At 52.5% G+C, this 20,042-nt stretch overlaps 4 protein-coding genes and 1 non-coding gene across 5 annotated transcripts; 2 read left to right on the top strand and 3 right to left on the bottom strand.

Moving 5' to 3' along the window:
* Window positions 1-36: 36 nt before the first annotated feature.
* PMZ80_010650 (uncharacterized protein) lies at window positions 37-4,731 on the bottom strand (the record flags this gene model as incomplete). The annotated part of the gene is made up of 1 exon (XM_064879038.1): window positions 37-4,731. One exon carries the CDS (start codon window positions 4,729-4,731, stop codon window positions 37-39), a length of 4,695 nt encoding a protein of 1,564 aa, XP_064725199.1.
* Window positions 4,732-6,018: 1,287 nt separating this feature from the next.
* Window positions 6,019-7,186, bottom strand: DYS1 (Deoxyhypusine synthase; the record flags this gene model as incomplete). The annotated part of the gene is made up of 3 exons (XM_064879037.1): window positions 6,019-6,084; window positions 6,139-6,921; window positions 6,974-7,186. 3 exons carry the CDS (start codon window positions 7,184-7,186, stop codon window positions 6,019-6,021), a joined length of 1,062 nt encoding a protein of 353 aa, XP_064725198.1.
* A 1,084-nt stretch (window positions 7,187-8,270) lies between these two features.
* On the top strand, window positions 8,271-14,426 carry PMZ80_010648 (uncharacterized protein; the record flags this gene model as incomplete). The annotated part of the gene is made up of 2 exons (XM_064879036.1): window positions 8,271-14,214; window positions 14,242-14,426. The coding sequence occupies 2 exons, from the start codon at window positions 8,271-8,273 to the stop codon at window positions 14,424-14,426; spliced, it is 6,129 nt and encodes a 2,042-aa protein (XP_064725197.1).
* Window positions 14,427-15,066: 640 nt separating this feature from the next.
* On the top strand, window positions 15,067-15,186 carry PMZ80_010647. The gene has a single exon. It is a non-coding gene; the product is annotated as a tRNA-Ser (tRNA).
* Window positions 15,187-17,284: 2,098 nt separating this feature from the next.
* PMZ80_010646 (uncharacterized protein) lies at window positions 17,285-19,138 on the bottom strand (the record flags this gene model as incomplete). The annotated part of the gene is made up of 3 exons (XM_064879035.1): window positions 17,285-17,361; window positions 17,413-18,894; window positions 18,949-19,138. 3 exons carry the CDS (start codon window positions 19,136-19,138, stop codon window positions 17,285-17,287), a joined length of 1,749 nt encoding a protein of 582 aa, XP_064725196.1.
* Between the last annotated feature and the right edge of the window lie 904 nt (window positions 19,139-20,042).

Below are 20,042 nucleotides of genomic sequence, written 5' to 3'. Positions count from 1 at the left end.
CCGAATTAACCCATATGCACGGTATCATCTCTCCCCTCAAGACCGATACATCTTGACCACACTCTCGACCGGCTTTCTGCACACTGGACACCCACCGCCTTCACTCGCACACTGCCTGGCACAAGCGAAGCAAGCAACCACGTGCCCACACCGGTAGAACAACGCGTCGACTTCCTCAAAGTAACACACCTGGCATAAGCTCGCCTGCTGATCAGCCTGCTCCCAGTACGTCACACCTTTGCCCCACCGCTTGTCGTTCTCGTAGCCACCAACATATCGATTACCCGTTCTCTTCTCAATGAACTCACCTTGCCCATGTTTCATGTCGTCAAGCCACTCGCCATCGTACGTATCGCCATTCTGGTATGTCACGAAACCTTTCCCACCCGACTTTTGACCAGCGATCAAAGGACCATGGTAGGTGTCGCCGGACTGAGTGATGAGATGGCAAGTAGGACCGTGGCGTTGGCCGCGAACCAGAGGACCTTTGTAATAGTCGCTACCAAAATTATTCAGCTCGATTGAACCTTCACTAGTCGTCGAAGCGATCGGATGACCTCGTTCCACCATGGCAAGATATCGCATCAGCTGACCAGGATCGACGTACTTGGCTTCGGCTTTGAGTGCCTCCATTTTGGTCTCGCCCAGGTGGTCACCAACGATGACTTCGCAGCAGTCTGTGAGAGATACATCTTGGAACGTTGACTCAAGAGACACACCGACTGTTCGATATGTGCCGTCGCGCTTCCACAGGTGGAAGCTCTTCCCTTCGTCGTAGCCCATCTGCTTGCGCACCATGGTGCTAATCATGGTGTCTCGTGGTACCATGAATGTGCTATGAGCGGTGAACTTCTGTGCTACAGCATCGAAGACATGCAGGAACCCATAAGTGTCCACGACCCGTGGTCTTGGTGTGGACGGTCGAGACTCTATCACCTCATCTTCGGCCTCGTCTTCTGCTTCATCTTCTTGGTCTTCGCCGTTGCCATCCTCATCAGCAACCCGTTCTGCACGCTCCGCAGCTTCTAGATCTGCTGCAATCATGGACGAGATAAGCGCGGCATCTTCTGCAGAGATGTCGTCTTGCTGAGATGGTTGAATAAGGACGATCTGACCGTCGCCAACTGCAATTGGGATACCAACAGGCAATGTGGGTTGGCCATGAGATAAAGGAGGTTCTGCGTGGGACGACGCTTCGAAAAGGTGGCCATGAACAACAGGTGGCGGGACGCCCTCCTCAGATGCGCCATTGCTCGCTGTTGCAGTCGGTACATCTATGGTAGTCGCAGGCTCCGAAGGCGTCACCGGCTGCGGTGTGGTTGATTGAGCTAGGGAGGCAGTCGGTTGTGGCACGTCAGGGTCCCCATCGCTGCTCGGTGCTTGAACCACAAGATTTGTAGCTTGCGAAGCAGCAGGTTCTGGCAAGGTAGCGAGTCCTGTACCCGCCGCCTCCGGTAGCGGTGGCGAATGAGCTTGGCTCGTGGTATCGCTTGGCTCGACTTCAGTGACCTCGGCTGTCGTCGTGGGAGGATCTACGTATGCGTTCTGTACGCTTTGCTCAACAGCCTCTCGCACCGACGCTTGCTCAGCATCGGGTGTCGCACTTTCTTCAACCTGCTGCGCGTTTCCTTGCTCATGTTCCCCGTTTGCGGCAGCCACCATGGGGTCTGTTGGCCGTGCAGGAGTGGATATCTGCGTGCTTTGTGCGACTGCATCCTGCACCGAAGCTTGCTCGTTATCAGGTGCAGCTTCGTCACCATTAGACTCGGCGGCTTCTCCTGAGATGTTCTGTGAGCTCGACGCTGCGGCTGTGGGTGATGTGTTTTCTTTCGTTGTTGATACAGGTGGCTCTTCGACCACCGGTGCGGGCTTCGGAGGAGCGTCGACATGAGCTCCAGCAAGTGCTTCGAATCTCTTCGATAACACGTCCTGTTCGAGCTCATGCTCACCAGGCACTATTGTAAGCCACAGACTGAGGTAGTGGCTGGTATTCAAGCATGAGCTGACGATAGAGTCATTCGGCAGGACATACATATAACCTTTTGAAACACCACCTAGGCGATGATAGTTCATGGCCCACAGCTTGAACGCCTTTTGACCGACCTCAAGAATCGCACCTATGGCCTCTTTGACTGATCGCATAGTGGCATCACGGTCTGCAGTAAGATGCTGTCTGTACTGTGGCTGACGCGCTTTTGTGTTGGTTTTCAGCTTGTACAAATCCAACTTGCCTTCTTGACCGCCAACCAACGTATCCCAGAATATCTCAATTGAGATCGGCGTGTCTTTAATGGCATCGTCGTGATCCTCAAACAGGTCTTGGTCATGGTTGTGGGCCTCGTCAAGGTGAGGTTTTAGCCAGTGCGGCAGCTTATAAGGCTCCATCTTCTCTGGAAGGTACTCTGCCAGGCAGCTAGTACGAATGTAAAGTGCCATGTGGATGGTTTGGCGGTTGGATGTCAGTTTTCTCAAATCTGCTCCTACGAGGCCCTCATACTCTTGGACACGCTTCTTGGTGTAGGAGAAGACCTTGTTGCCGTTTCCGTCAGAGAACATCAACCATTTTCCACCTGGACCTGTTGGCCTCAACACGCTGAAGAACTTTCCAGACGTGCGATCGCCGTCGTGCACAACCAAGCCGTATAGGGTGTACTTGCCATCTTCACTAGTACAGAACTGGGAAAGGTCGATTTCTTCACTTATGCGAACTCGATCGTGATGTAGCTGCCATTGTCGCTTCTCGGCGTCGAAGCTTTGACGATCAAGCGCGAGAGGCAAGAAATTTGGTAGAGCAGCTTTGTAGTCGGCCTTCGTGAAGGCTTGGTTTGCAGCGTCCTGGAAGTGTTCAACGTTATGTACAGGAAGTTTCGGTATTGAGCGGCTGAGCTCTCGGCTGCCGAAGACACTGTTGAGTGCTTCGACCGTCGCGCTGTCTCCGCTGGTTTCGATCTCGACCGAACGTCTGAAGACCTCCCAAAATCCGTTTACATCATCGAATGACTCACCTGACCGGGTGATCTCATGAATCACGCTGTCAAGATGGATGTACAACTCTTCCTTCTTCATATGTCGCATCTGAAACATTACTAATTGTAGGTGTGCTATCAAGGGTTTTGGTCTCACTGAAGAGTCTTTGCGCCATCTGCCAGCATCGATCTTCTGTATTGCTGTTCTGAAGGGCGCAAGCAGTGACCAGGCAGTGATGCCAGCGGTGGCAGGGCTATAATACAGGAGGCGTGTGCCCATCGGGAAGACATCCGCCAGGCCCTTGGAGTCCCACTGACTTTCACCCGGAGAAGAATGCCAGAAGAGAGCTTTCGTGGGATCGTCGTATATGCGGATGTAGGCATCGATAGCCAAGGTATCGTCGCGCAGGAGAGCCTGTCGCTGACCACGTTTTCGCTTGTGAATGTCGTCCCAGTGTGTGACGGCTGTATCCCAACCCCAGTCATCCTGATGAGGATAAAACTGATGCGAAGCTGACGAAGTATGACATGTTCTGGGTTCTGCAGGGTTGTACATTACCAGGCCCAATTGTGCTGAAACACGATAATCGTCGACAGGCGCTGTTTTGGCCGTACTCACGGGTACGTCGTCCTCGTCGCCAGATATGCTCTCATCGTCGTCGTAGTCATCCCGATGGCGGTCCTCGGGGGTGTTTTTGCTGCTCTCGTTGTTCTCGTTGCCCTCTGTCCGTGCTTCGGTTTCAGACGGTGGCGGCTCTTTCTCTTGGACATCTGGCAGTTTTAGTTCCAAGTCGAGTACCGGCTCAATCATTGAAAGATCTGCATCGGGACCACCTTGGTAGCACTTGAAAGAGCCCACCAGATCATCTCTGTTCGGAGTAGGCTCTGCCGGTGAGCAGCGCAGGTAGGCAGATAATGAACTCCTACTTTTGTTACCTCTTGGGAAGAACTTCAGGTTCCAGTACATGCCATCGATACAGACTGCTGGAGATGTTATGATGCGCGCTCTGTTGGGTCGTTCTCTTGTTCCTCTGACGCCTTTCACCACCCACGAGAGGCGTATCTTCTTGCAAGGTCTCAGATCTGGATCATCAATATCTGTAAACACATCCTTCTCGATAGCGGTCGTGTCTGCTGCGCTCAGCTCATGTTTATTGGCCTCGATCTCTTTTAGCTCTGTCTCGTTGGGTGTAGAAGTATCCTCCTCATATTGTACCCAGGATGGGATATTGTCTGGCACAGGCGTATCGGTGTCGCCTGGAGGTGGAGGTATTACAGGAGTATCGTTGGGGTCTTGTGAATTCGGCAATGCCGCGTCGCCCGTCTGGCTTTCTGCACCCTCTTCGGTGGCTGTTGTAGGCTCGTCTGTATCGTGACCGTCCAGCTGAGTGGCTCCCGAGTCGGGTATCGGGTGACCACTGTCGTGCGCAGAGGACCTCGGGGTTGAAATGGTGCCCGGCGTCTCTGTGGAAGTGCTCGACTCTGAGTTGGACTCTGAGTTGGATGAATCGTCGCCGTCGTTGGTGTTCCCAGATGTGGTTGTCTCGGCTGTCTGCTCTTCTGGCGCCTGATTCTGCACCGGGCTATTTGGGATATTCTGCTCGTTGGTAGTAGTTTGTTGATCTTGTAGCTCTGGCATATTCGTTGTGCTGGGAGTTTGAGATACACGTTCGTTGGCAGTGGACGGAGATAAGATTGACAGAGCGAAGTCTGGGCTGGCATATGAATGAGTATGGGTTGGTGGAGAAGATGGCTGTTCCACCATGACTGGTGATTGATGTGTCGACGCCATGTCGTGACTCACTGTTGAAACCAAAAGTGATGCTCGTGGGTGATACGCGGCAGTGATAGGAGAGATGGGTGTTGCTCTTCTGCTATCTATTGCCTGCTCCAGAGTCTCATATGATTGAGTTCATGTACGTCCAAGCTAATGAGCTACATTGCACCAGATACACCGATGGAATCACTTTGCGAAATCGAGCTGATCAGACACAGAGCGAAGGATGGCAGTGCAGTGATCTAAGAGTCAGAAAATGTGACAGACTTCGAATATGACACAAAATTATCGAGAAAGATTGACAAGAAGTGCGTGGTCGATGCTGACCTTGTTGCACAAGGCTCCTACTTACAGTAAGGCACATCATGAGAGGCAGCGTGCAGCCTGCATGGTCCAAAAGTCTACAGTAGCGTCCTAAGCGCAGTTTACCTGCCCGTGAGCCTCCAGCAATCCCTGAATCGGGCCTAGCCCGTCCCGCCATGTGGATCGAACGAAGCGATTTAGGCTTCAATCCTGGGGACTTGTGAGTCTATCCGCCTCGTTTCACCGCTTCAGCCTGCCACCTAGCTTGCACATATCCAGTAGCTTCACAATCCTCGTCTCCAAGTGGGGCCCAGGACCTGTCGAGAATCTAGACGACAAATTCGTCGTCCGATGTGCTATGGTGAGAAAAGGAATACTTGCGTGATAGTCGGCGACAGCTCGTCGTTGGGCTTTATCATGTCCTTGAAGGAACATTCATACATGGCCTACTTAAGCAGAACCAATCTGAGTAGCAAGTGGTCCGTATCTCGCGACGTGTACTCTAGCCCAGCTTTGTGGTCCACGAGCACATCTCCACAACGCTCAGTGAGGCAACCTCACAATGCTCACCTCGAAACCTCTAGCGTGCGAGCGATGTCCCTGCCATGCCACAGTGCTGTCTTGGTCTGTCCTATCTCAAGCTCAAATACGCTCGTGTGTCGCACTCACAATGTGGCCCCCAACTGCAGACCACCGCTGAGATACTGTTCTGGAGCCCATTTTGTTGCCTCCGCCATCACGGCCTCGACCGGCACATTGAAGCTCTACATTGTCTAATAAGGATTCTACGTGCGACCTCGAGCCTGGGCAGGGTGGGAGCCAAAGCGAACTACATCAGTGAAACAACAGGACACCTGTTCTGCCATGGCCATAAGAGAGATAAATCTTCCACTGCATTGCATGCAGTGCACCTCTATGAGATACCTTGTGGTTTCAGTGCTCAGGACTGCATGCTCGAAGACCTTCCGACTGTTATCTGCCAGATGCAAAAGTTGCTGCAACAATCAGGGGAAAGGCGACTGTCGCTTCGACATAGACCTGAGATCAAGATTTAGTGTCTTCCTGCGAGCGTCTCAAATCAGATATTCGTACCTTCACACTTTCGCCATCAGCTTTTATCTTGCCCCAACTCACAGCCTCGTCTGGTCGTGCGCCTGCATCACTTCCATCAAATTCTTGCGCGGTATTGATGTACACAGCACTTTCGGCACCATTACGCATCAAACATGCATTTGCAATATGGTGTTTGACAACACCACCACCAAGAATGATCATGCCGGCTCGCTTGGCTCGAACAGCCATGGTGTTGACCTTGCGGATGTCTTGAACGATGTCAATGTTAAGCTGTAGCGGCGACGCTTTGAAAGAGTGGAAATACAGCATGTCTCCCAGACTTCCATCCGTGAGCGCTGGACAAAAGACAGGTATGTCGTTCTTGTAAGCCCAGTAATACACAGATGATTCATTGTTGATGGCCTTGCCCAAACGATGTATGACCTTGGACGGCGTCCACGTGTACCTTTCACCAGTCTTCTTGAATTCATCCTCCTGCTCCTGTAACATCTCGTCGAGGATTGGTACTACCCAATCCTCGAATGCACAGTAGTTGTTGTTTGGCACAACGAGGTTGCCAATGCGGTTCAGGCCTTTGGAGCGCAACGTGGCGCCAGAAGAGGAAAAGGAGCCATGGTAGGTGGGTGCCAAGCATTTGATAAAGTCCTCTTCGACACCTCCAGCGGTGGTCACAATAGCACTAACATGCTTGTGTTGAACAAGGTAGCGGAAGGTTTCACGCAATCCAGAAGAGATCATGTTTGATGTGTAGCCGAGAAATATGGTGGTGCCATCGCCAGTTTCAGGGTCTTTCCATTGTCGCTAAGAGAGCAGTCAGACCTGCCTCGATTCACGATTCCATGGCATAACAAACCATGTCATTGATAATGCGGACGGCGTCGCCGATCGAGCTGGACTGGAAACCTTGACCAGACAGATTTAATACGAAGTCAGCAATAATGGACCGTGATTCCGTAGGCAGAGCTGCCCAGTCAATGCCCTTGACTTCCCGTGCATCTTTAGAGACAGGATCAGAGCTGACTAGAACCGCATCGGTAGCCTTTGCAGGAGGCGCTGAGTCTGCCATTCGAGCGCTCTCCGAATCAATGGAGCCCCTACCTCAAAAACATTCGCTGCGCTGTAGACAGCAGTGCATAAAAGAGATTTCCCAGCACAGGTTTGATCGAAGAATTTCGTCAGGTAGGCACGTGAGGTACGCTGCACTAGACTGCAGTAGCTCAAAAGGACCGGCCTACCTGCCTAAAATGCTTATACTGTGTGCACGTAATCTGTTTGGCAACTTTGTCGACCATGTTCGAACCGCCATGCCTCGTGATGATTCGTGAATGGGCCAGCATCCGCATAGCCAAAGACAAATCCCTGTCCATCATGACTTAAGATACACTAGCAGCCGGAGGCGCGCTCCACTCGCACCAGCATTTGCTTCGCCATTTGCCTGCAGGACCCGTAACAGACGCCGTCAGTGGCCCGGTTGTGGGCGCTCTCCTCAAGCACTGCAGTTCTTTGCTGGTGCTTGATTTTGGCCTCACCTTCCATCTCGTCCTCCCAAATCTGACTTCCGTCACGTCGACTACCCTTCTCGACACGAACCTCAACAACGCCAGAATTCGGTAGAGACCATCTGTTTCGAATCACAGAAAACATCAGGCTTCTTGTCATTTTACTGCAGGCTGGTGTTTCGATTGTTTTTCCTTTGTTACGCTATTCCGAACCACGAAACCACGATTTTCATCGCGCATCACGATCCCACGACCATTTCATTTATTTTGCATTGAATATCGCGATATCTTCAATCAGCTAACAGCTACTGAGCGCGTGCTATAGCGATTCTACGACCGCAAGAACCGATTCCGATTCCTTTGGAGGCCGACAAAACCAGTCTTTGGAATCTGTTGTTTGATCTGAGGCTCGGCAAACCAGCAACCAGATTTGGGACTCGGGGTTGTGATTCCTTCAACGACAGGGCTGCTTTCCCTCTGGCCAAAGCGTGCACAAGCTTAGCCGAAACGCTGGATCAGAAAATCGGATTACCCTGCCGTGATTGGTGTCCGCGGCTACCAAACTAAGCCACAAACCGTGTCATCCAAATTCTGATGCATGCGCTATCCTCGATTAGTCATTCGATCTAGCCTTGCCCTTAGCTTGGTCGCATGTCTCAACGATATCCTCCCCCACTACGCGACAGATCTCCTCCACGACAATTTGACCGTCGAAGCTCGAACACTTACACGCCACTCGCGGCTTCGTCTTCATACCGACCCGGAAATGATAACTCAGCACCACCGCTAGATAGGCCGCCACCCCGAGGTCCTCGAGCGGATTCTTTCCGGGGTGGGAACTTTTCCTTTAACTCTGCTCCACGTGGTCGAGGTGGTGGCTTTGGTCCCCGTGGAGGGGATTCGTGGGACCGTGACAGGGATAGAGATCTCGATCGTGACAGAGATGCCCGCAATGTTCCGGGAGGCTTCCGGAGAGACGATGATCGTCCCAACTGGACTCGTCGCGATGAGAGACCACCCGCTTTCAATAGAGACCGGACATATGTTAGTCGCGAGCGCTCAGCATCTCCGGTGCGTCCACGCCGAGATTCAAAAGAAATCATAGCACCGGCCTTTAGTAGAGCGCCGGATGCAGGACCCAGCTATTTCTCAGGTAACGTCCGAGGAGGTTCGGATCGAGGTCGAGGTCGAGGTGTCTGGGATCGAAATCGGGGGCGAAGCTCTTTTATTGGAGACCGGGACAGGGATCTCTTCCCAGCTGGTACTAGAAGTCGATCTCGTGAGGGCTGGAGAGAGCGCGAACCTGATCGAGGAAGGAATTTCGGACCAGATGCTGACAGGAACGAGCGACCCGAACGCAGAGACTACGATCGGCCATTCGAGAGAGATCTTCGCAGTAGGGATCATGACATCTGGCAGAGGGACCATTCGCCAGGTCGCAGTAGTACTGGGAACCGAGCAGCCTCACCAGGAGCGTTGTCGTCGATAAGCCAAGATCGCATACACAAAGCTGAACACGACCTATCGCGAAAGCCGTTGGCCTCTTCCTCCATCCTACAGTCTAGGGATGCTAGGCGTGACGCCGATGGAGACTATTTCACCTCTCGGAATGATGGACCACGCAGAGAGCCTTCCTTCGCTCAACCTCCGCCCGTACCAGCTGTACCACAGAGCTCTTCATTAGGCCTAGACTATGGTCCACCTCCATCAGCCCCTGCGTCTACACCGGCGGCACCAGTTGCTGAGAAGCCTAACCTTTCATCAAAGACGTCCAAGCCGGACCCTCCTAGCACGGCAAGCTCATTCCAGCCACCGAGTGGACCGAAGGCCAATCGTGGGCCGAATGTTAACGCCAGTCATGCACCTCCGCTGCCGTCTACGCAGCCACTTGACCGCTCGAAAATTGAATTGTTTCCCCAACATGATCGTTCGCAATTGCCAGAGCCGCCAATGCGGCAGACAAGCGAGACACCAAGGCCTCCGGGTGATGCTTTCAACGATCGATCAATGCCTCTGGCTTCACAGCCCGATCGTCCATTGCCACCCAACGTACCATCAGGTCCACGCATCAGCTCAGGTACACCTTACAAGCACAAGACGTCGCCTGTCGTCCATCAGACACCATTGCCATCTGTGCAACCAAAGACCGTTAGTACAGACTCCAGGAATCAGCCGAATGTACCGACTGGTCCGCGAAGCGCGTCGATTCTCCCGCCATCAGGACCACGTGCTTTGCCTATCGGCCTCGCAAGTGCTCAAGGTGGGTCACCGTTATCACCGTGGGCCAGAAGAGCGCAAATAGAGTACCGGCCTCAGAAGCCTTCTATCATGAACACCATGAACAGGCCGCACATGGCCGACCGTGCGTCGCCTGCATCAATGCAGATGAAGCCAAAACTGTCGCCCCGTCCCACCATGGCACAGCTGTCGGATGTGAATAGGACCTCACAGAGCTCTAGACCAACAATGATTCAGGAGACAACCTCACAGGTGGAAGTCAAGAAAGAAGGTGTTGCCACTGTAGATGTTGAGATGTCAGCACCAGCTTCCGAAGACGAGGAAGGAGACAGTGAGCCAGAGTCTGAACTTGACGAAAATTACTTCGCAGACTCTGAGAAGGTACATGCTCGAGAAATGGAGTTACTGAAGGCTAAGAAACCTGCACCACTGCTGGAGGACTCTGCCGTGGTCAACTTACTGGTCAGAATCCAGCTCTTAGGAATGATCGCTGATGGCCTTGTGCCCGACGGCATACATGCAATGCAGGAGGACAAGGATATCGAGATGCGTGATCGACCTACTGAAAGTCTTATCTCGCCCAACAACACGCCAGAGCCATCGCAAACTCTCACACTTGAGCACCCCAAGCCTCGTGGTCGGCCTTTGAAGGAGCCTCTTGTCAATCCTATCCCGACGCCTCCTATTGAAGATCTTCCCTTCTTAGAGAAACCGCTAGAACACATGGTCTTATTTGAGGAGCCAGATGAAGATGAGGTTCAGTCCGAGAAGATCACCACAATATTGCGTAACCAGTTCGAGAAGGAAGCATGGGACGAAAAGGAAGACCTCGAAGAGCTTTGTGAGTTCTATCGTCAGAAGTATCCGGAGTGGAAATATGAAATCGATAAGTATGAACGAGCGCGACGAGAGTTGGAAGCTACACCAGATCCAGGTTCACCAGGTGGCCAGTCTGCAGCTTCCATCCCACAGTCTGTGGAACGTCTCACTGGTAGAGCAGCACGTAATGCGACAGAGTTTGACATCGAAAAAGCAATTCTGATGTCTCAGCAATCTGCTCGAGAAGAGGAAGAGCGCCGCGAACGCGAAGCAGCTTCCAATGCCAAGCCGAATCCAGATACAGAAGCTATTGTCCCAGCTATGCTCAAACCTTCCGAGAGAGAGCCCCCTTGGCGCTTCCAAGACTCGAACACATTCGTCCCTACGAAACTCTCCGTCGAACTCATGCAATATATCCCACCGGAGGATGACTTCACGAACGAAGAGCAGGCTAGGTTCATCACAGCGTTCTGTCAGGCGCCGAAGAAGTGGGGCCTCATTGCTGAGCAAATTCCGGGAAGATCGTACCAAGAATGCATTGCTCACTATTACCTGACCAAGAACCAAGCCAATTACAAGGAGCACTGGCGGCGATCGCAACCGAAAAGAAAGCGAGGGCGTGCCGCTACGAAGCCAAGGTCGACTGCGTTGCTGTCCGATATGGCTCTCAATGAAGATCCTGATTCGACGCCTGCGCCAGTAACAGACAGTGGACGACCTAGACGTGCTGCGGCACCAACGTTCGGAGACGTGACCGACCCCGAGGCAGCAGCAATGCCGGCAGCCAAGAGGCTTGCAGTGGCGCCGACGGAGGCCGTTGAAGGTGCTATTGCACCAAAACCGAAGGGCAGAAAAGCCGGTACAGCAACAAAAGTGAGACGCACGAAAGCACAAATTCTCGCCGATAAGCAGGCTATGGCACTTCAAACCAACCCTGACGGGTCTCCTGTTAAGGTTGGTGCCGGTCGCGCACGAACACTTGCAGCTGCAAAAACCGATGTCAATGCGCCTCCAGTTGCCCTTAGACCTGGTGAGCTTGAACCTCAGCAGCTTGCCAACATACCAATCCCGGTGACTGTTGCACCAATGAGACAAAGGTCGCCGCAACTTCCAGTTGTCACAAGCTACTGGTCTGTACCGGAGGTGCAAAAATTCCGTCAACTTGTCGCATACTACGGCAGAGATTTTGGTAAGATAGCGGATTTTATGAAGACCAAAAGCCAGGCAATGATCAAGAACCACTATCAGCGAGAATGTGCGAAAGGAGATATCGAGCTAGAGCGTCTGGCTCAGATCGCGGAAGAAAAGGTGAGTCGAGGAGAACCGTTGGGGAGACTGCCATCACCTGTCGCGCCGCCGAAACGAAAGTACGACGCGACGCCATCAATGACACCGAGACCCCTCACCGCCAATGCTGAAGCAGCTCTTGAAGCTGACCGCGCGGTATTGCCAGCGAAGGCAACCCATGTTGAGGACTTCCCACCGAACACTCTTGTGCGTGATGCAAGTGGTAGTATCGTTGCGAAGCCTTCGCCACGCGAAGCACTTCTACAGAACAGCCCGCTGCATGTGCCTGTGCAGCCGAAAACCGAGGATCTGCCTCGAGAGCGCCCAATTCTTGCGCAGAAACCTATGCAGGGTCCCCAGCGAGGCTTGTTCACACACGATGAAGGCCTATTCCACCAGCGCAATCAACAGAGACACCAGTTCGGAAGCCATGACCACGTTCTCCATCATCATCCGCCGCACGTGGTCGATCTGCGTGGCGGTGACGTGCCACCAACACAACCTCGAGACTTAGTGGCACAGCCACGGGATGTAGCCATGCAAGGCCAAACAGGTCTATTATCACAATATCGTGGCTTCGAACCAGAACAAGCGCCAGCTATGAGGCAAATCCACAGCCGCAACGCCAGCCTTACGGGCCCGCCCGTTTCTGTCGCCGATCAGCAAGCTGCTGATTCGTTCGCCATACAGAATGAGAGGAGGCGGCTCATGGGCATAGCGTCAACACAATCTCCGAGACTTCAAGCGATGCAAGCCAGTGTCGCTCCACGTCCTGAATCATACCCTGCTTTCGCTGTGCATCAACATCAACATCAGCAGCAGCTACAGCCACACTTGCAACAACAGCCACCACCGCCAGCAGTCAAGCCAGACCCACCAAAACCTGCTCCTGCTAAGAGATCGAATGTCTTTGGCTTGCTTAACAACGATGACCCGCCGGAGCGTTCCGTCAAAAGATCATCGACCGATAGCACACATCGTAACGCGATACAAACGCCTCCACCACAGCCAGTCGCACCACAACCTCAGCACACTTTCCATCATCGTGCGCAGGAAGATCTGCTGGGACGCCCTGGGGTGTATGGTATCAAAGAACAACCGAGTCATCGCAATATTCAGGATCTGCGCTCCGCTTTCTCGAATAGTCCAGCTCCATCACACAGGCAGGACGCATGGCTAGACAAATTTGACCCCAGGCAAGTTACCATAGACCGGACGAGTAACCACTCTCCCTCGTACTCTGTGGTACCACCGGCGCCTACTCCAAGCTCAAAGCCTCAGCTACAGCACACCATAAGTGACGGGCTTAGGATGCTTGAGCCCAATGGTCCACGTCACGCCGATTTAGGCAAATCTCAGATCTCTTCACCTTCGCGGCAAATACCTAGCCCCGTACCGCAGTATAGGCCCGCATCCGCAGCACCGCAGCACAACCGTATGTCCTCGCTAAGTTATAGCCAGAACGCACTTCCAGGCCCTGACCGCCGGTCTCTTCAGCAACAGCCGCAGCAGCAGCATCACCAGCCACCTGTAAGTCATCCGCCATCTGCGAGCGCTACACCGATTCCCTCAATGCACCGTCGCGGAGAGCCGTCTGTGGACTATAATCAGAGAAGACTTACAATACAGGAGTGGCAAAAGACACATGGCAATATGGACCAACCAAGGGATCCGAGAGAGCTAGTAGAGCATCGACATCCTCGCGAAGATATCCTGCCTCGCGGACATGAGCAACAGCACAGATCAATTGCTCCTCCTCCCCCAACCACCATGCAAGAGCAACCACGAGGCGATCCTAGGGACATGTATCGTTCCGAGCCCGGCAGCCACCAAGTTCCGCCGCCACCATCTCGAGCGTCGCAATTCGACCCTCGGTTCGGAGGTGTGCCTCAACGAACCTACTCGCCCTTTGGAAATGACCCTCGCCTAGCGCATAACCAACATGCTCACCAGCACCACCATAGCATCTCTGCACAACAAGGTCCGCCACAGCAACACCAGCAGCCTCCTCAAGGACAAGGCGGCCAAGCTGGCATGCATCATCACCATCACCATCACGGCCCCGGTCAACATCAACAACCACAGTTGGTCATGCCACCACAACATCAAGGTTTAGCACCTCATGCACATCAGCCGCAAGCTATGCATCAAGGCCAGCCTGGGCCTCAATATCGAGAACAGCCGAGGGTTGGCCAGCCTCAACAGGGTCTTGCACCGCAATATGGACACTTCAGAGGATATAGTCAGGGTGGTGAGGATAGGAGATAGAGTCTCTTAGTAGCCGAGGATGACGATGGGCCACACACGCTCGATGATGAAACTGGCCTTAAAGGCGCTGGTAGTGCGGACGAGGATGACACTCCTGATGGTGAGATTGAATCGCAGGGTTTCAACCTTGACCCATCGCTGTTCGATTGGGAGGCTTCTGGAGGGTTTGGGCAAGGGGTAAGCGATTCTTTGTGATATCCAACCAGCGGCACGAGCATTGAGCGCTTTGTATAAATGGGCTCACGATATGTGCTGCAAGACAGATGCGGCAGGAGCCTCAATTATTCGTGTATTAGCATTGATAAATACCTTAGCCTGTGTACCATGAATTATAGTTTTTATACCAAGCCAACCGGCACGTCAATGATCCTCATGAACGCAGCAACATTCTGAGACTCGAAACCCGCAACTGTGAATCGTGTCAGTCCTACCTCTGTACCAACAGTGTCCCCATCGACTTTGCGCACTCAACCACCTAGCGAGGACCTCTAGCAGCGGAGTGAGGCGCGAGAAAGGCTGTCATGCAACATGGACGGTGCAGTTCCTCAATACTGCTGCATTTCACCACCGGAAAACCACACCGCCACATCAATGGAGCGCTTCTCACAATCACATCAGCACAGAGGTGCTTTTCTCATGCTACACGGATACATTGAATAGCCCTCAGCACTTACGCGGTACTGGACCCTTAACGAACCCTGCCAGTCCGGAAGCCGTCACAGTCACACCCCGTCGAGGCATATAATATCTACCACAGTTTACAAGCACTTGAAATCAGACCGATATAACCATATACCTCCAATATGTCTCTCACAAATCAATCACAGATCAATCAGACACTATGGCGGAGTGGTCTATCGCGCTGCCCCGCTAAAAGACTCTCTTGTCAACGAGTGAGTCACCTGCGTGCTAGGCAGTCTCTTCGGAGGCCTTGGTTCGAATCCAAGTGGTGTCGATTTTCTTTTTGGAATCTTGAAAGGTAGTGGGTGAGTCACAAGGCTGACGTTGGGTTGAGCAAGTCTGGTACTGCGTTTTTTGGCTACGGTAGCGTCGAACAGGCAATCCGGAAGGCAATAGGGTGCACGGGCAATAGAACGCAAGCTTGACATTTGAGGTTGCGAGATAATGTGCCTCTAACGCATGCGTATCCCAGCTTCAGTTTCACTGTGGTTGAGCCTCCTTTCGAACAATGGTGCGATGACCAGGAGCATGCTCGTAAGGTCAGCTCGCACCCGAACAGCGCCTCACACTTATTATTGGCAAGGAGAAAAGGTTCGGTGTTACGGCAAGACAGAGACCTTCTCATAAGAGATGGGGACTTTCTGGTTCATTTTAGGGATCATGCCGGCGTACAGTATTAGGCAGCGCAGGAGCGACCGAGGTCCATGGGAAGGCGCGTTGTGAAGTATTGATAATGGAGGCACGACCGGATCAGTTACTATAAGACAGTCACGACTTCGTCAAATACCGTAGGAAGACACGAACGTGATTGAGGAAGGTGAGAGTATGCTGATAAGGAGGGTGCGGCTGTACTTAAAGATAAGTGCGATTGGACATGATCTCGAGGAAGGCACGACCAGCCCAAGTATAGCGGGAAGGCATCACGCACGGACTTTGAAACCCAGGGAAAGCACGACCGCGCAGAGGAGGAAAGCGAACCCCAAGAACTACAAGCAGAAGGTGCGGTACACATCGCAAGGAAGTCGCGATCGAACGTGACGGCAGGCACGGACCCTTTAATGGCAGTTACGACGACCTTGTAAGCACGTAAAGGCAAGGACGACCACATCGCCTTCCGAAGAAGGCACGACCGAGTTCCGGATTTATGCTTCTGGGCATTCATGATCTAACCAGGTAGTCACAAAAAGGCACGCCCGAACTCTATAGGAAGGACAACTAGCGAGTATCAAAGAAGGCACAGGGCGTCGTGACAATGAAGAGGACCAAGAGGTAGGGTAGAATCGGAGCAGCGGACGGAAGAAGCGCTCCTGTAGATGAAGAGGAGCGATCCTGATCGTTACGGAGCGGCGACTGTCTACTTGCAGACTAGCATTGTCTGGAAAGAGCAGTAACGTCGGGCTGGAAGTACGATTGACGACAAATGAGTCTAAAAGCACGCGGTGGAAGAACAGCACTCCCAGGCTCCGGTATCTGCGCCTGCCTTCTGGAAGATTAGCAGACGAGCATCGTGGTTGCATACTGATGTGAATTCTTGTTATCAGTAGTTCTGCTTTAGGCACCAGGAGCGCGAGAGGCCTCGCAGCTCGAGGCACATGTTCATTTCTAGTTCTACGGAAGCTGATACACCTGCGTATTTAGCTCCAGATGGTACTCTAGCTCTGTATGATAGTTCTCCGTGCATCGGACCATCAGTGGAATCTTTCTTATTGCACACCGAGCACTTTCGTCAGCAGCAAACGCTCAGACTTGGCTAACTGGCCATGCCAGCATTCTTCCATACTTGTACAAGCCAGAGTGCGTCGGCTAGCAAACTAGCCCGTGGCTGGAATATGCCAGCCCTGCGTAGCAGGGATCCCATACCTAGCTTGCAGGGGGTGGTCTCCCAGTCTCCGTTATGATCCCCATCTGAATGTCCTTCCTCAGGTTCTTCCTCGTCTACTATTGTTGCCCGGGTTAGACTAGTGATCGTCTGTCTCGTATTGACATTCTCACTAGCTGGTCGTCAACATCGTGAGACCCCTCGGCCATTGAAATTGTCTCTGCATCACCGTTGTTAGCCTCCTAATCCCCTCCGTTGGCGCGCATCACACGCTGACCAATCATCACTTGCGCCAAACCCTGGTCAAGTGACCCTAGTTTGCTGATGCGCCCAGCCAACAACAGGCCTAAATGACCTGGTTGTAGCGAAGAACGGCCCGTGAGGGTTGTGAACGACACAGGACTCCAAGAGTACTGACCGGGCGCGCTTTCAGCCGGCCATTCCTGGGTCTGTTGCAAATGCCCCTCCTGGTAAAGGTTGATAGCGAGCTCTGAACTGTGTCGTCTCCTTGGGAGGCTTACTTACTCCCGGAACAAAGGCTTTATCTCTGCTGCTAGAAGCGACTGATATGCCTTCCAAATAACTTGACAGCAAGCCACTGAATCGGAATCAGGAACTTATTCCTCCAGCCTATATGTGGTTAGTCGTAGTGTATATATAGGGTGGTTATCAAACACCTACTTAACGTCATGGTCAGATAAGCGCCTCTCCAGATAGCATAGGCAAGAAACCCTTTCAAACCCTGCCCAGCTCCTTTTCTATCCGTATTGGGACCTTGAAGCACAGCCTTGCTAGAACCAAGGAAGGTCATGACGCCTCGATTGTGGTAATTGAAACCTTGCGAAGAAGCATATGATTCTGGGTCGAACTTGCTGGTTGCAGATGAGTAGTGCTTGTTGAAGGCAGAAGAGAGGTATTGAGCTTGCTGGTTGGCAACCTGTGCCGTAGCGGGCAAAGGAGGAGTAAGGCCACCGATGTTGGCGCAGTCACCGATTGCAAACGCATCTTGCATGATAGCATGTCCTGCAGTTTCTGAACTCTTCTCTGACGATGCACTTTCAGTCTGCAGCTGGATCCGGAAATGGTCATCGACTATGATCGAGCCAGTCTTGGGATTGCGCTGAATGATCCATTGCCTTGGATTGGATTGATCGATAGGTGAACCTTCAGTGACCTGTGCTGACTCAACGGGAAACCGACGGACGCGACTCAGTGCTTTGGCGACGAAAGGGTTGTTCATGAGGCCAGTCGACCAGACGCACATGCCACAACCAGTCTCACCATCTTCTGTTGTACGGAGGGTAAAAGCTCGACCTGCTGGGATCTGGTCCTGCCTCTGAGACGCGTCTTTCATGTTTGGTGGGCCCTTGCGTAGCTCTTCCACATGATGACTCGTTTTGATACTGATGTTGTGTCTCGCATATTGTTTTGATGCGTAATCGGCCAGGGCTGCATCGAACATGGGAAGGATCTTCGGAGCGACATCGTATAGGGTGATCTTGACGAATTTCATGAGTTGCGGGTGTATTCTGCTCATGTCCTGCTGTATCAGATCGCTCAGGTTGCCTGCAAATTCCATACCAGTAGGCCCAGCACCGACAACACAGAAGTGTAGAAGCTGGCTTTTGGTTTCGTCTGAGATGAATGGCATGTGACACAGCTCGAATAGCTCGAGCACCCTCTTGCGGATCTTCCGTGCGTCACCCACGTCTTTGAGAAAATATGCATTTTCCTTGACCCCAGGTGTATTGAATGTCTGACTATAGCTTCCCACAGTAACAATGAGCTTGTCGTACTTGACTGGGAAGACAGGCACGTGGTTTTCGAGGTGGACGCTCTTGTCAAGCTGTTTCTCTTCCTCCGGTATAAGCATATTCTCTTTCGCTGGGCCTTCTCGCGACTGAATTAAGGCATAGCTTTGCGCAGGATCGAGCACCGATGGCTCGACATCGACCGTCTTCGCAACGAAGTTGACATCGTCTGCCCAACCTTGTACGAACTCGATGTCCGAGTTTGCTCTCCTTACAGACTCGAGGATGTTTCGGAATTCGAGGGTGCCAACCGCGGTATCTGTGAGCAGAGGAGTGAAGACGAAATATGTCCGTGGGGATATCACCGTCACTTTGTACTTCTTTGCGTCAAGATTTCGTGCAACGACATAGCCTGATAAGCATAATTAGATGCGATGTCGATCCCAGTTCTCTGGGAGTAGCTCACCTGCCCATCCTGAACCAAGGATGACGACCCGCTCACGCGAGTCCTTCGTGTCGGCCACATCAGCATACAGCCTGCGTAACGAAGTCGCAAAAGATCGAGTGGAATCAGGGAGAATGTGTTGCTTTTGGGAGCATGCTCTCTTACCAGCTATTCTGGGGAAGTGAGAACAGAGCTTGAGAGATCGTTTCATGGTTGGCAGGAATCAATGGAATTGCTGCATGAATAGACTTGACTCTGCTTCGACTCCTGTACAGCTCGTCGTAAGAAGGAGCGGAAGGCTCTGCTTTTCCTGCGTCGAACATCCATCGCACCTGCCATAAGTCCGCTGTGAACATTTTCGTAGATCTGACGTCTGACCTCAGATATCGGAAGCTATATTCCTGCAGCAATTAAGATAGCTTTCGTCACTCTGCAGGGAACTATTTCCGGCTTCCGGCTGAGAGGCTTGCGGTCAAGCGGGCTGCTGAACCTTGGAGCTTCCGGCCCGCGTGCCCGCCATCCACCTCCGAAGCCATGTGCTCTCTACTCTTGTTTGACTTTGCGACCTTACGCTCGGGACGAAGACTAAACGTTAACTTGCATGTTCGATCCCTATTAGACCCAATCTAAGTTACTCAGTTTTTTGAACAAATGGCCAAGGACAGCAGACTGGCTGAAGGAGCAGCCAGTAGGAGATGATGCAGTTCAGAGGCTACGAGTAGGACGCACGGGGAATGTCAGAGTTGGTATTATGTCGAAGGTGATGCATTGTTGTTCATTGGTATATGTAGATCGTTGCATATCATCAGTTCATGAACATGAGGGGTCTATGTCATCGTCCTCCGTTCCTATCCTATGTTGTCCCAACATGCCTCCAGGCCATCGAATCACCGAATTTGAACATAGATATGTACAGAGCCGTGAAGCTCATTACGTGCAAGCCAGCCAGCCGGTGCTCATCTTGAACGCCGATCGCTTAGTACGCCTGCTTAGGACAATGCCACCATGGTTGCGAGCACTGCATCCAAGCCTCGCTCCTGCTAACGCCATGCCAGAATAAGAAACTGAAACGAACGAGGTCAAGTCATTCCTCCCTTGACTTTTTGAAACCATTG

The sequence above is a fragment of the Knufia obscura genome (assembly GCF_036327395.1).
Source record: "Knufia obscura strain CCFEE 5817 isolate CBS 148926 chromosome Unknown scaffold_19, whole genome shotgun sequence".
NCBI classification, from domain to species: domain Eukaryota; kingdom Fungi; phylum Ascomycota; class Eurotiomycetes; order Chaetothyriales; family Trichomeriaceae; genus Knufia; species Knufia obscura.
The sequence above is the reverse complement of the archived record's forward strand: the minus strand, read 5'-3'. Positions and strand labels throughout refer to the sequence as shown.